General features: G+C 40.5%; 1 protein-coding gene across 1 annotated transcript in view; it reads left to right on the top strand.

The window, feature by feature from the left end:
- The window catches only part of SLC38A8 (solute carrier family 38 member 8), a 198,005-nt gene that overhangs the window by 78,661 nt on the left and 104,372 nt on the right, over positions 1 to 14,972 (top strand). The window contains exon 3 of the mRNA XM_069215726.1: positions 9,577 to 9,736. Coding sequence (XP_069071827.1) covers positions 9,577 to 9,736 — 160 coding nt within the window. The remainder of the gene's footprint in view (positions 1 to 9,576; positions 9,737 to 14,972) is intronic.

Raw genomic sequence — 14,972 nt, 5'->3', positions numbered from 1 at the left:
TGTGTTCAAGTCTTCCCACAAACACTTTGCAAGTTTCATGAACCTGTCTGTCTGCTGATACCACTCTAATGGTTTTTCTCTCAATTTTGGATAATCATTTGTATATGACAGAATGTCACTTCTGCTCCAAGGGACATGAACAAAATTTCCCCCTGGAATCTCTCTCATTGGCAACTTTTTTTTACTGGATCATTATCCTGCTGCACATTTTTAGTCCGCTCCTAAGAATCCTGTTTTCTCTTGTCTCTTTTCTTTACCCATCTGCCTTCCCACTTGTCTAATGCTCCCCAGGGCTGAGCACTTTGAAGCAATTATTTAAGGTGTGCCTTCGTTCCGGCAGATCTCATGTGTTCGAAATCTTTAGCTTCAAGATATAACCTGTAACTCCTTTTCAAATGCTTTGTTTTCTCTATCTCTATGCCGTACTTGTCTACTAATCTCTGATGCACATTGCTCACTTCTCTCGTAATCTTTGGGCACAAATATCTCAACTCAGCCTCTGTGTAGGATTCTAACCTATTCACCCCTGTAGTTCCCTCAATGAGTTCACCCACTTCCATGCTTAGCCTAGCACAATTCAAATGCTCCTCTTCTTTAGCAGCACTCTGTGGGGTATTCAACTTGTCTAACCATTCAATTAATTGCTGTGCTGTCAGTCCTTGTAGCAACATGTTACTTGCTTGAACCGGTGACACCTGCTGTGCAACTGCATTCGGAGTCTGCAGTGTCAATAATTTCAAACTCTGGCTACCGTTTGGCCCTGTCACCGTGGAGTAAATCTTGGCATTACCTGCGGCTGCACTTGGGGCAGTAAAATCGGAGTCCACTCAGTCTGAACAGTATTGGTCTCGGGAAGACCTGCTCTGTGGGCACCACTAACTTTGTATTCGTTTCCATAATGGGCACATCAGGATAAATTCTCTGCACCTGTGGTGGTTGCATCTGGGTCTGCACTACAGGAGTAGTAGGCACATTAGGACCACTTTTCACCACATACTGTGTCAGGTTATCATTAACCTGTACCGGACTCGCTGTCCCATTAACCTGTCTGAGCTGTCAGATCAGTACTGGTACTTGGACCACTCATCTACTGTATATGGTTGTGGTTGATCTCTCAATAACCGTGTAATAAACTCATCATCATCCGATTCCTCCTCTACAGTTGAAGACTTTCTAGCCTCCTTACACTAGGTTGGACTTTTACTAGTTTTCCTAGTAGCTTTCTTTCTTTCCTTCCTTCTCATTCTCCTGCGTTATTGCCAGAAACAAATTAATCTCTTGCAAAGTCTCCATTCTCCATGCTTTCTGAACACAGTCCCAGCTAGCCTCTGCTAGAGTCTTTCCTGCCTTTCTCATCCTCCTCTTGAATTTCAGTTGCTGGTGCTGTCTAGATACTAGCTCCCAAATCGCTAATGCCTCAGACTTTGCTGGTCTCGGAAGGGGCTTCGGTTCACATAGCACCATCCTTAAATGCCCCAAAACCCTCAAATTGAACGTCCCATTTGTAGGAAACGCTAAGTTCCCATCTTTCTCTGTCAATTTGCACCATCGCTTTAGCCAAATACATGGCTCGACACCCTTCTCTTCCATTACAATGTAAGCTGGTGTATTTTCTGGCGGTGTAGCCTCGCCTACACTTGCTGAAATGTACTTATCTTCCCCTAAAGCACTTTTCAATGCTTTGAAAAACTTAATCTTTTATACTTTTTGTTTATTCAAAATCAAATCAGGAAGTGACTTTTAATCCCAAGATTCCTTTCACCTATGTTCTCAACCAATTGCCTTTTATGGATGGCTGCCAATCCGTGCGTGACCCTTCTCACTAATCGACCTATCCAAACGCTGCTAAAATGCCATCACACTAATATGTACTGCGGCTGACAAAGTCTTGCGGCTCGTCCTCATTCACTCCAATTCACACAAAACTAATGCAAAATATTGAAAGCACTAATCAAAAAACAAATCTGCTGGTTTACTACAGGAAAGGTAACACAATCACTTCAGAAACCTTACATATTTTTCACTGATGGCTCTTCCCGCACTTACAGCTACTCCTTTCTCGGTCTCCCAAATTCGCAAGCAAAATTCGACCCACAAATTTTACTCTCAACTGATCAATGGGTCTGTCCTGGTGCACATAGGACTCGCCAAATCTCAGTCTAAATTTTCTTTCACTTACTGTGATTCACACACTGACTTGTCGACCACGCCCGATCAACCTATTATACCAGACAGATTACAACATAAAACCAAGTGTCTCATACACTTTTCAATATACTCCTGAGTCTTAGACCACTCAGGGTCCGTACATCAACAACCACATGGACAATTTTTGAGCACAAAACACCACACTCATATGAAGTTCGACTTCCCTACTCTCATACTACAGAGTACGCACACTCCCACTGCAACTTCATTTGGAGTACGCAAACTCCCTAAAATCCTTGCAAACCTCACAATTCACCTGCGATTTGCATAAACTGTGCAAGCACAATCTATTTCACTCAAATTATCACTATAATGCCGGGAACATCCTCAAACACCCATTAGCAGGATCCAGGATCTGGGAAACTCATTTCTGGACTTAAGGGAACATAATTTTCTCTCCAATTATCATCATTCAAAAACAAAATCCAAATCTCAATAATAATGAGTTCTTCTACCACCTCTGGGATCTTCAATCCTGCTATTATTTCTGTTAACACCGGTCACTCTGTACAGATCATATATGGCAAGCTGTTGATGAGACGAACCATCAGTCCTTTACCATGTCTCTGTTAGTCTATTATTCTATATCTGACTTCTATGGTAAGCTCTTAAGACCATCAGTCTGCTACCATCTCTGTTAGCGCGTCTGACCTTAATAATTAAACTTACAAGGGGATGCGAATAGGTTAATGAACCTTTTGACTCGAAATTAAGATGTTCTTACCATAGATCAGTACATAACCAATAATCAATGGAGTCAGTAATTGTCACACATCATGACCTTTCAGTCATGAATAACCACACTTTTAGTAAAGGTTTAGAATGTTTATTTCCCTGTATTAACAATGCTAAGGTCATGTAGAGTAATCTCAATATCAAATGAAAAACCTACAAAAACAATACTGGTTGTCCGAAGCGGCAGAAGAAACACCAGCTAATCAAAGCTTGAACTACAGCACATTCTAAAGTTATGGTGCAAATCAATAACAAAGTCAACTGTGTAAGCGTTATAAAATACATGGAATTCAGCAGAGAAATTAGTCAAGCATTCGTCCCTGTTATCGTAAGTCATTAGTGAGAATCCTTAACTAACATCAAATTAGCCTCAGCATGTTGGGCTTCATGCAAAACGATTTAGTAACACAAATTTGGAAAAACATCTTACTATGGTTCTATCAAAACCGCACAGTTAGTACCTAGAAAGAAAAAGCAAATATGCATAATAATCACAATTCGGATATACCTATCTTCAGGGTGGATCAGCAAATCAGAATCCGTTTTCGTCCTCAGGACGTCCGTCGATCAGCAAAGTATCGGGCTTCAGCATCAGAATTTAAAAATGGCAAAGTCTTTAAGCATTAAAGTTAAGCATGTCTCTAGTCAAGACGCATGAGAAAATAATAACCTTTTGGTCAGGAAAAATGGGCAGTAAGCTGTCTTCTCAGAATGAATGACCGTCCTCTCTCTCTGCAGTGTTGTTAAGTCAAAACTGTTAAATCTATCCTCTAAATCCCTATTGGTCAGTTAGTCATATGTTCACACTGTGTCTAATAAAAATAAAATCTCCAATCTATTAATTCTGAAAATGTCTCCATTCTCATATTGTTGATTGGTTCATCTTGCGATGTCCTCATCATCTGTCTTGTCAGGTAACAATATTGTTGCAGCTCCTTCTCTAGTCCGTATCTTCATTGTTCTTGTCCTGGGAAAGTCAGTCTCACACACATTACACATAAAATGTTGCATTAGCAAGAACATGCAGTCTGTTCACACGAAAAGTTTCCATTATGAGCACATGTAAACAATACAATAGAGATTCACAGTTTAACTCGCATGGTCAGCATGTTTTATTAAACGCTAAGAAATACAGCCTTTACATGAGGCCTGGCAAGTAGGCCAAGACACTTGCTAAGTTAAGGCCTACAATTAATAAAGCTAAGGCTTAATTCATAACCCTCAATATGACATATTACTGCATTAGTCTAACATATTCAACATTTCATAATATATTCAATCATTGATTAGTACATTTTGTTAACATTGGTGGCCATTCTTCGTAATCACATTTCCAAATGTGTGCATTATTTTTCTACATTATTACATTTTCTACAAAAACTTATTATTCAAAAGATATAAACACTCATTAATATTTTTTATTAGAACACCTGCGCTATCACAGGGTATTCTGAGTAAGAAAACCTATTTGATTCCGGGTAATTCCTATCATGCTGGACTTCCCTGAGCGTCTAGTTTTCAGAAATGTCTGACTTTGGTAGGATTCTCTAGGTGATTAATGTGCCCAAGCCTGTATATCACAGCTACCTACGTTGCCATAATGTATCTGTTTTCATGCAAAAACGTTGACATTGCATTTTGGGGCCTTTCCTGTTGAATTCGGGAACTGTTTTTATGTCCAAGAGTAGTGTTGAAATGCTGAATAGTAGCATTTTTAGTTGAATTTCCCTCTGTTTATTGGCTTCCTAATGTAATCGAGTGTGCAAATAGGAACGCATTTTGCACGCTGCCCCTGAATCACATGACGATATGGGTAACTCCAAATTTCGTAGTTGTCCAAATAAGCAATATTCCTTTTCTCTATATCTAGGGCACATTTAAAAAACTGCCTAAGGTCCCATTGTTCATTCATTACATTTTGCCTTAAGAGCTGGTGTACCTTCAGTACATAATGTAATACAATTATAATCTGCTGATCAGCTATTGTCTCTTGGGCGCACCTGTTCTTGGACAACAGTCAAGCATTATATATTCCCGGAACCAGAAAGGTCCGAAGGAAGTAATGGTATATGTACTTTTCTTAAGTCCATCGGGGTAAAAAAGAATAAGTTGATAATATTGTCACACGTTGCTTTTCTTCTTACTGTCATTTTTTTTTTTCCAATGATTATTTTCTTTGGGAAAACAAAGCTATATATACATAGTTTAACTCGTGGTAAATTTAGAATGTTGTCTAATTTTCAGAAACGTATAGTTTTTTTTAGGTTCTTCTCAGTTTTCACCACAAACTGCTTCCTTCCGAAACTGTGACGACGATGCTCGTAGCACAGCAAATGGTACGTTGATGCAATTTTTAGAAGAAAAAAGGCGTTTTCTTGCACAGCGCATTTTTCTGAAAAAGCCAAACTTTGGCTATATTTTGTCTGTTTAATCAGATACCTCTGAATCCACAAACCCTGTCTGTACTTTCAGAATTCCCAAAATGTAGGAAACATTTGTAAGAAAAAACGTTTAAAAAAGGGTTAAGCATGCAGGGCCCCAAACTTCAATAATATCTTGGAATGAGAGGAGACGGCTTTATTAACTAAGGAATTAAGGCATCATCAGCTGAAATATAAGGGTGTATGTGTGTGTGTATGCATATATATATCTAAATACTCATTGAAAAACCGGCCAAAGTAATGTTATAGTTATGTGCAAATTCCAGTGGCAACGTAATGTTTTAAACGCAAAATACCACTAAAATTGACTAGTTATAATGATCTCTAGTAACTATAACTTGCCCTCACAGCAAGTACAATGTTGTCATCAATAATGTTATTTCACATGTGGCAGTGATGTTATTAATGAAGGCATAGATCATGTCATAAGTGATGTAATGTCAGGCATTTTAGCAGTACATGGCCAAGGTGGAGGATCAGTGCTTAATTTGTGCTTGTTGTTTCCAGTGCTGAGCACCGGCACTTGTTTTTGAGGGCCGGCACTTAGTCTTATGCCTCAAGCATTTACTGCGAGCAAAACACACATATGGGAAAGACTGAGGAAGAGAAAAACGAAAAAGCGTCACGATGAGAGAAAGCAGAAAGCTGCTAGAGTGAGCTGAATGGGCAGGGAGTGGCTTTATATGGATTGAAGAGGCCCGAGATGGCAGCGGGATTACGCTGCATCAGTATTCCGTGTTTGTACATTTAACTGCAGCAGCCGCGTGTTTAAGAGAAGGGCTTTGAGCACCGGCACCTTTCTGTTTACAAATTAAGCACTGTGGAGGATTCTTGCTGGAGCCAGCGTACCTCCTGCACTGCAATGGAGCTCTCGGGAGCACCTCTGGCGAGAGTCTAGCAGGATGGTTACTAGTAAACAAAAAACAATCTTCCTATGGTAACTAGGTCCAAAAGAGAAGGTGTTATGTATTTCTTTTTTTTTCTTTCTTTTTTTTTTACATTAGATGTTTAGTTTGGGGCTGATTGCTTTGTTCTTCAAAGTGTACCTAATAGGCTCTCATTTGCATTTTTTTCTTTAATTTTAACTGATTACAGTTCTATTGTACTGCGAGTTATAATCAATATAAAGTGGGCATCAACAATCCCTGCCTAAAGAGAGGCATACTTTTGACCGATGGGAATGAGGATGTTTTGATGTATTTATTTTTTCACCTTTTTTTTTATAAATTGCCAATAAGACAATGGGAAATGGTGAAGGTCAGTGCATTTAGGCAATTTAGCAATTCAATGGCTGCAGCATTCACCACAAATTAGGATTTACTGCATTTGCCAAATAATTTGCAGAATTTACTAGATTGTTCTTTCTAGCACAAATTAACAAATATAACCCTGACTTAAAATGTGCCATATAATTTGTGTTTTGTTATTTTTTTGCAGCATAACTTTGCCTCATCATTTGGCTATTTGGGCTGCATAATCCAGACCACATTACACAAAGTCCGATTCTATTTATATATTTATTTTATTTTTTGTAAGCATGGAGATATTAAGTTTTTGATCGGATGCAAAACTTGAAGCTCGTTCCGTACTTCTAAAGTCAGCAGCTCTAGCCGTTAAGCCACATCCCATTTCCTCTGGGGCCATGCCTAGGTTTCAGGTCAATGTACCTCTTCAGCACATAGTAAGGCTACATTACATGCAAAATATTAGTTTATGATAGATGTGCAATCCAATCACCTGGGCTGGTTGACTTAGATGGTGCTGAATGAGTACAGTATAGCACCAACATGTATGGATTACAAAGATGGAATTGCTGCAGTTGTGCACCAACATTTGGACTGATACTTGCAGGAAATGTGGTCTTTTTGCAGGGTCGCCCCACGTTGCTTGACCCTATATGTTTGCTTGCTGTAGAACTCTGTGCATTTTACCCCTGAAAAACAGTGATAAAAAGTGCTTGTGCTTCCCATGGTGAAATTGGCATACCCTAGATTGGCATGTTTAACCTAACTATATGCACCAAGTATATGATAAAAAGGGTACCCACGACCTGTAAGTTACATGTCACTACTGGACTGCAGCACTCACTGTGCCATCCACTACAATGACCGTGTAAGCATTAGTGCAGGCCTAGCATTGGTAGCCTTACTATCGCAGTTTTAAATTGCAAACCCATCTGTCAAAACAGCCTGTTTTGAGAGGTCAAAACCTTTCTTTTAAATATTTATAAGTAACCTCTATGCATAAATTATTGCCCAAATGGCAGGCTACGTGGTGTTTAAATGTAGGAAATTAATGTTAAAATGTTCTTACAGTGAAAAAGCCCTCAAGCTAGTTTCATTGTAGCACGGTGGCTATTTCATAGTGAAGTGCTAAGTTACAATACTACATTTAATACTACTAATTTCCTGTAGGAAATGGATAGAAAACTAATAGACAGATAGAATTGTATAGTTATTGAAAATACAACACCGTGGCGAAGTCTGATGTTCGGTACGTTTTAAGGGAAAGGTACCTTTAGAAAGTTACCTTGTCCCTGCCTGAAGCCTCTGGAGACCTATTTTCAATAATTCTTCCACTTCTTCCAGCTACGAATTAGTATTTGAAGAGGTGCGACAGCTGCTCCCAGACCCAATACAAAAGATGTGGGTGGAAGGAAAAGTTGTTCCCTTGACAGGAAGACCAGTAGAGTTGCATACTGCATTAACTTCAAAGAGGTCTCCTATGTCACAGGCAAATGTTAGCTGACACCTGGAAAGTGCCTTTACTTTGTCACACACCCCACAAGCCATGGAGTAACTGATGACAGCTGGCCTCAGTTTGACTTTACATTGTTAAATCCTGCTGGTCTGATCTGCTGTGTTTTTTTTTAAAATTTATATACATATAACTCAAAGGGTCAGTTTAAAGGAGGGGAAACAGGAGGCCAAAACATTTCTTATGTATACCCTGCCTGCACACCATGCTTTGGTATACCATACTTATGTCTCTAGGGGTATTGTGGATATAGTGACTGTCCCAAACTGGCTTTTAGTGTTAGGTGTGAAAGGACACTAGGATTACACTCACAGTACATACTCTTCTCTCCCCCCCCGCCCCACACACACACACACACACAGCCCTCAGAGCTTAGGTTTAGTGTGGCAGAAGACTTCTGCCATCTTGAAAATCAATAAAGGGAATAGGATTGGCCCTGGGAACTTTTACCCCATTGCAAAGGGTGTGCCCAGGAGTCATTCCCACCTACTATCTAGTACTGGGACCGGCATAAATGTGACATGAGCACACTTGGACCTGTGGAGGATCAAAAGAGGACTGTATCTGCTATCTGAGACCTGAGAAGAGCCTAGAAGTTTGACCTGGACCCAAGAAAGACAACAGCTCCAAAGTAGTTGACTCAAAGGATCATAAGGATGACCTACGTTTAAGGCTACAGGGACACAACATCAAGCATTTTCCTGTAGCTTCCCAGCTGACCTGTGGCAACTGTACCATTTGTCCTCTGCCTGACACACTGTGTGTTGCTAAGTGCTTTCCCTGAGGTCCTGGTGTGTTTTAGAAATGTACTGCTGTGATGTATTGAGATTTAAAAGACTAAAGTCCGAAGGTAAAACCTTTGAGGATGAACCTGGTTGATGTATCCAATGCACACTCCATTGCAGTATTCATCAAATTGCACCTAGGTCCCGGTCTACCATGTCCATTGATTATCACTGGCACTTATTACTTAAAATGACAACAGTTCAATAAGGCAAACCAGAGCTATGAATTTTTAAAGTTTTTTTTATTTATTAAATAAAGTTGTTTTTTTTTTAATTTTATTTTATTTTTTAATTATTTTTCATTTTGCATTTTAAATTGTTTACTGTTTTGGTACTGCATAAATACTTCACACATTGTCCTAAATTAAGCATGCTTGCTCTGTACTGTAGCTCAGGTTCATTTAATGAGTTTGAGGCTTCACCCTAACAAGGGCTGTGATTATTCCTTGAGGTCAGTAGTCACCCACACAAAACAATCCAGTTTCTTACAATACATCACTGAAAAATTGCCCCAAATGTAGTCCTAAAATAACACCAGTGCAAGCTCTGTGAATTGACCTAGCACTGGGTATAGTATGCTTTGATTACTGGGATTAATTTTCCACAGCCTCTTGTCATTTGTATAATACATGTATGCTTCTTTTTTGTAGTGTTTGATTCATTGAACTTCAATGAAACAATGAGTGGTGATGACATGGACTACCCCTCTCACTGGTACACTGATCAGCGGTTCACTTTGTCGGTTGTCTGTATTGTGATCATCCTTCCTCTATCCATTCCCAAGGAGATAGAATTCCAGAAATACACAAGGTAAGAAAAGCAAAAAGAGTAACAATGAGTGCATCCTTGGCGTGAGTTCCTTTGGTCTACACAACATGTTGGCTTTCTAGACCTAGCTCTTCTGCTTGGAAAGGGGTGTGTTAAAATGTAGCGGAATGTTGTTTGAGAAGACAAACTGGACCTAAAAGATAGGTTTATTTTTGCAGCAGGTTTTTGTTTCGTTTTGGCATTTTATTTATTATTGTAATTGCTAGGTACAGTCTAAAAATATCTTGGGCACCACAGCAGTATCCCTTGGCTGAAGGTATAGAACATTAACTCTTGAAAAGGCTAGAGGGATGGGAGTTTTGCACCCCAGTTCTTCCATAGTGCTTGATAACTTTGTGTTTCAAATCTTTGAAGTTGTTGTTTCAGACGCCTTTTGTGGGTCACTTCTGAGTACACTTGGATTCCCTCTCCACTGCCTTCTGGTCCAGCAACTGGACACTTTTTGATGGTTACAGTGTTGTAAAACCGAGGTGCCTGCTTCACTTTTGACCCTTTAATATTCTAATGACTTACACTGTTGATATAAACTTTGACAGATAGTGTTGGTGAGCCCCTGTGACTGTAAACCATGTGATTGTGCATGTGTATCGATTCCATACTTAGTTGGCAAAATTATGGCTAAACTGGTATTTATAGCTAAATAAGGACCCTGTAACCTTGGCACAGAATAATTTATTGCAGTATTTTGGTAGGATGTTACCACATCATTTTGCATAAGCTCAGTGCGCTTTCATTGGTTTGCGCTGCACAAATGTGGCACATGCAAACATGGTAATTATCTGCTTGTTGAGAAGCGCTGTTTTATTTTCCAGAGTTGCGGCTGGGTTCATGTTTTCTTGCACTAAGTACCCTTTGCCATGGTGAAAGCAGGATTTGCCAGACCAGCTGTTTGGCATAAAAGAGATTAGAGCAGGCGTGTGCGTGTGTGTGTGTGTGTGTGTGTGTGTGTTTTAACACTGCAGCAATCCTTTACACACCACCGAGAACTTTGGTTTAAGTGCACAACGAAAATTGGCTACTGGAGAAATCAAACATTGCTAAATAATTAAAGCACAAAGGTAGCAAATTACATCTCTTCCAGGAGAAGGGAAAGCTCCACTTTTTTTTTTTTTAGAAGCAGCGCCTACTTTCTCTATTATAGATCTGTAACAGAAATGTATCAAAGCTGCCCCTCCAATCTCTTCACTGTCAAAGTTTGGAGGGACTAGGCAGAGTCAAGACCGGGCACACGTGGTCCAAGGAGGGTACTCAACAGGACACATTTGGTGGTGAAGGAGGGTACATGGCAGAGCAGACGTGATGCAGGCAGGGTACATGGCAGGGCTCACGTGGCGGAGGCGTTCAACGATCGCACGGTGTGTACTACACCAGTAACCAAGAAGTGATGGTCTAAATTGTGTGATTAATTCCTTCTTTCCAATTAATTAGTGTATTTCCTACGGCCAAGGTTTTCTAAGAAGAAGGACACTTTCTTACAGCCTGTGTATTTGCCAGCTTTCATTCGCTCACAGTTGACAACTGGGTGGTCTTATGAAATACCCAAAGCGCTGATAAATGAAGTCCCTAATTTTCTCGTCCCATCCACTGTCGTTCCTGTTTCTTATCCCCCATCTGCCAGGTATCACTTTCTTCCTGCCCCTACTGTCCGTTTGTTTCACCTAACCTCCAACCACCCCGTCTGTTTCTTCTCCTCCCCATGCCTGCCTTGTCCATGTATTCTCCTCGCTCCCAACAGAAAAAAGAAAAAAAAGCACCCTGACGCTTCATAGCTCTTCACCAAATGTAAACACCTTCCCATTCACCACTCCCATTGGACTGACAAAGCTAATTGATTCCCCCATGTTCTCCTATCGTTTTGATATCCTCTATCTGCATATTTCACACCTCATCTATTTCCTCTTCTGTACGCTTATTTTTACTCTGTCCTTGTCCTGTATTTACTTTCTTACATCTCCTTCTTCACCTCGCCGTCCCCCGTACGCATACAGCACTCCTACTCACTTGTAAGTACTGCGTTTTCATTTACTTTCGCAGTCTAAATATTTTGACATCTGTGTACCTCCTTCACATACGTTTGCCCAAAATCACAGTTCCAATTCCACCACTCCGTTCAGTAGGCAGTGTAAGACATTGAGGTAAGCCTCGACTCTAGCGCTCTCAAATGTGCTGCGCCATAAACGGCAACGCTCGGCCTGGCTCACACAGACGCCTACCTACAAGTGACTCCGTAGGCGCTGGTAAAAAGTAATATGCAGCTAGAAAAATAACTACAGAAAAACAGCTTCCTGGAAAAAAATAGTCTTAGGAAAGTAAATTAAGTTAAACGTGAAATGTGCACAGGACCAAAGTCGCTGATGTGGATTGACCATATGGTTTGTACAGTCATTATTCAAAAATAGATAAATGTTTTTTTTCCTCTTAAGTGAGTTACATAATTATATCGCTCCGTAGGAATGCATTTTAATGTCTGCTTCCAAATACCAGTCTCACTTAAAGTCGTGCCTTTTATTGGAAACATTTACATATTTAGTGGACCTGAGTGAACAAGCGCTTTCATGCAAGATTCCCAACACCCTCCCCATCCTTCCAGCCACTTATCCCCAACATGTAGTTGCTAACGAGATGCAGGGACACGTACTACCTTTTTGGGGAAAGTTCCTAACTTAAAATGATCACTAGGTGATTTCAAGATGTCTGTCTATGTTTGACCAAAAGCCATCCCTATTCCCCAATTGGAAGGTTTCCAATTTCTAGCTCTTTGGCATTACCCATCAAATGGGTCTTGTGTTCATTGCTAAAACGTCTTGTCATAAAGACTGTATCCACTGGCCTCCTGGAGAGCCTTTAAGGATACGTCTATTGTACAATAAAATTGGGATCACAGAATCATCCATTTTAGACTCAATTTTTGGATGAATATTTTGAAATAGGATTGTTTTACCTTGGGGAACTGTAGACTAATCTGTGACACATAGCAGGTATTTTTTTCAGTTTTAAATATTGCGAATTTGTCTCAAAGGCATTGAAACTTTACAGTAGAACCGGACAAAATACGTTTTTAGGCATGTTGAGGTTGTGATTGCAGGATGATGAGTCGAGGCCAGGATCAGAACCTGGTTCCTCAGTTCCAAGGTCTGTATCGCGAGATGATTATGAGAAGGATGTTCTAGTATATCAGCAATGGCTTGAAGGACCCTGTTGGAACCCCTCACCTCCCTAAACCCAGAATGGTGCTGCTTGTTGCATATGCTTAAGTCCAGCCTGTCGCAGAGGGTTACCAGGAGGTTTTGTAGAGCAGAATTCTATTCGAAGCAGCCTAGGTTGCCTGGCGGCGGGGCTCGGTTATTGAATACACCCGTTTCCATCGCAGATCTGCTGGTCTCCAGCTTTCTTTTGAAGAAAACCAGCCCTGCACTACGGGGCCTGCTCTACGGCACTTGGAACCATTTGTTTATTCCTTCACTGCGTATAATGATGCAGGCCATTAATCGTGTAATTTAGTTTAATAAATCAGCTCACATTCTCTGCTAAGTGCAGCAGGCTTCCTAATGGAATGGTTCGTTTTGTCCCGGTTTATTCTGTCCCCATAAATCTAAATTCCGCTTGTTATTGTGGATATAAATTAAAATGAGTATCTCTACGCTGATGGTAATTACATCAGCCTTTTACTGATGGTAGTTGCCAGGTCATTATAGTAGCGTGCAGTGCATCATTCGGGAACCTAATCTTTTATTGTCGAAGGATAAGAAACTGGGACTTCGGAGCCAAAGTATGTACTTATTATCCACGGTCTGAAAACCCTCTTCACATCCTGCGAGACGATTTCAGATGTCACATAAGAATGCTGCAGTTATCGGTGTTCACATAATGTATAAAGCTATTGTCCATTTAAATGTCTGACAAAGAGTGTGTGCAATTTGTTAATTATGAACACCAAGGGTTATGAACGAACTCATATATTTTTTTTTTTTTTATAAATACAGGAGTCATAATAGAGAAAAAAAATATATTGATCCAGATACTGTATCTCTAAAGGCCACCAACCAATGTCAATCCAGAATGCTCCCTCGCTTGATGTTGTCTGCCTCGGTTTTGACACATATATTGTGACATCATTCACCAAATGTCCTCTTTAAAGCTACTGATGGCAAAATGGCCGCTGCAGTAGTCTGGCAATAGAGCTCTATGTATATTTGTATGGATGTGGTATTTCAATGACCCAGACCTAGCCAAAAGACAGAGAACGTTGTCAACTGAGAGGAGAGTTAGTTGATTTGTGGACTGTTGATGCATTGTGATGTAGTGTTCTTTAAAGAGGTGCATCTCCAGCTCTTTTCTAAATTGGAGCACAATTGGTGTGGACATGATGCATACGAGGATTTGGTCCAGATCGAGGGTGTATTGATGGAAAAGGCCTGCTGTGTTTTTTTTCTTTTTTACTCTTCTCAGCTGGGAGTCTGATGGTGTCTTGGCTATAGATGTGCTGAGAACCACTACATATAGTGAGCTTGTCTCTGAGATAAGAGTGCTAGTCATGATGGTGTTGTAAATGATGCAGCTGGCTTTGAGGATGGTGAAGTCTGGTAAAGGGAACCAATGGAGTTCCATCAGGATGAGAGGATGTGATCCTATTTCTTCAGGCCCTGGATGATCCATGCAGAAGCGTGTAAAATAACAATGTCTCAAAAGGTATCATTATGCATTTTCAAAAAGATAAAAACAAATGGGCGTTTTGACCATAGTCGACTAACTCAGCAGATTGTACGGCTAAATGGCTTAAGACATGATGATTTGAGATTATTTAACTTTTTTCCCATGCCTAACACCTTCAAAATTACTTTTCCATCTCGCTATGTACATTGTTCTAGTTTACTCTGTTTTCACATGATTTACATGCGCCATTCATGTTCCTTTCTCCACAAGCCCTATGGCCCTCCTTACAACCCTGTCGGTCGGTGGTAAAGTGGCAGTAATACCGCCAGCAGGCTGACGGTAAAAAAAAAAAATGGGATTTGGACCATTGCGGTTACTGCCATCCAAGACCGCCACTTTAACACACCGACTGCCAGGGTGGTAACGGCCGCTGGGCTGGAGACTTCAGTCTCCAGCCCGGCGGCCGCCACAATCCCACCCTCTGGATTACGACCCGGTCTACCACTATGGTTTTTGTGCCAAACTTACTGCCACAAAAACCATGGCAGTAGGCACTATCAGTGCC

Source organism: Pleurodeles waltl, chromosome 12 (assembly GCF_031143425.1).
Source record: "Pleurodeles waltl isolate 20211129_DDA chromosome 12, aPleWal1.hap1.20221129, whole genome shotgun sequence".
Lineage (NCBI taxonomy): Eukaryota > Metazoa > Chordata > Amphibia > Caudata > Salamandridae > Pleurodeles > Pleurodeles waltl.
This window is presented reverse-complemented; position numbering and strand designations above follow the sequence as displayed.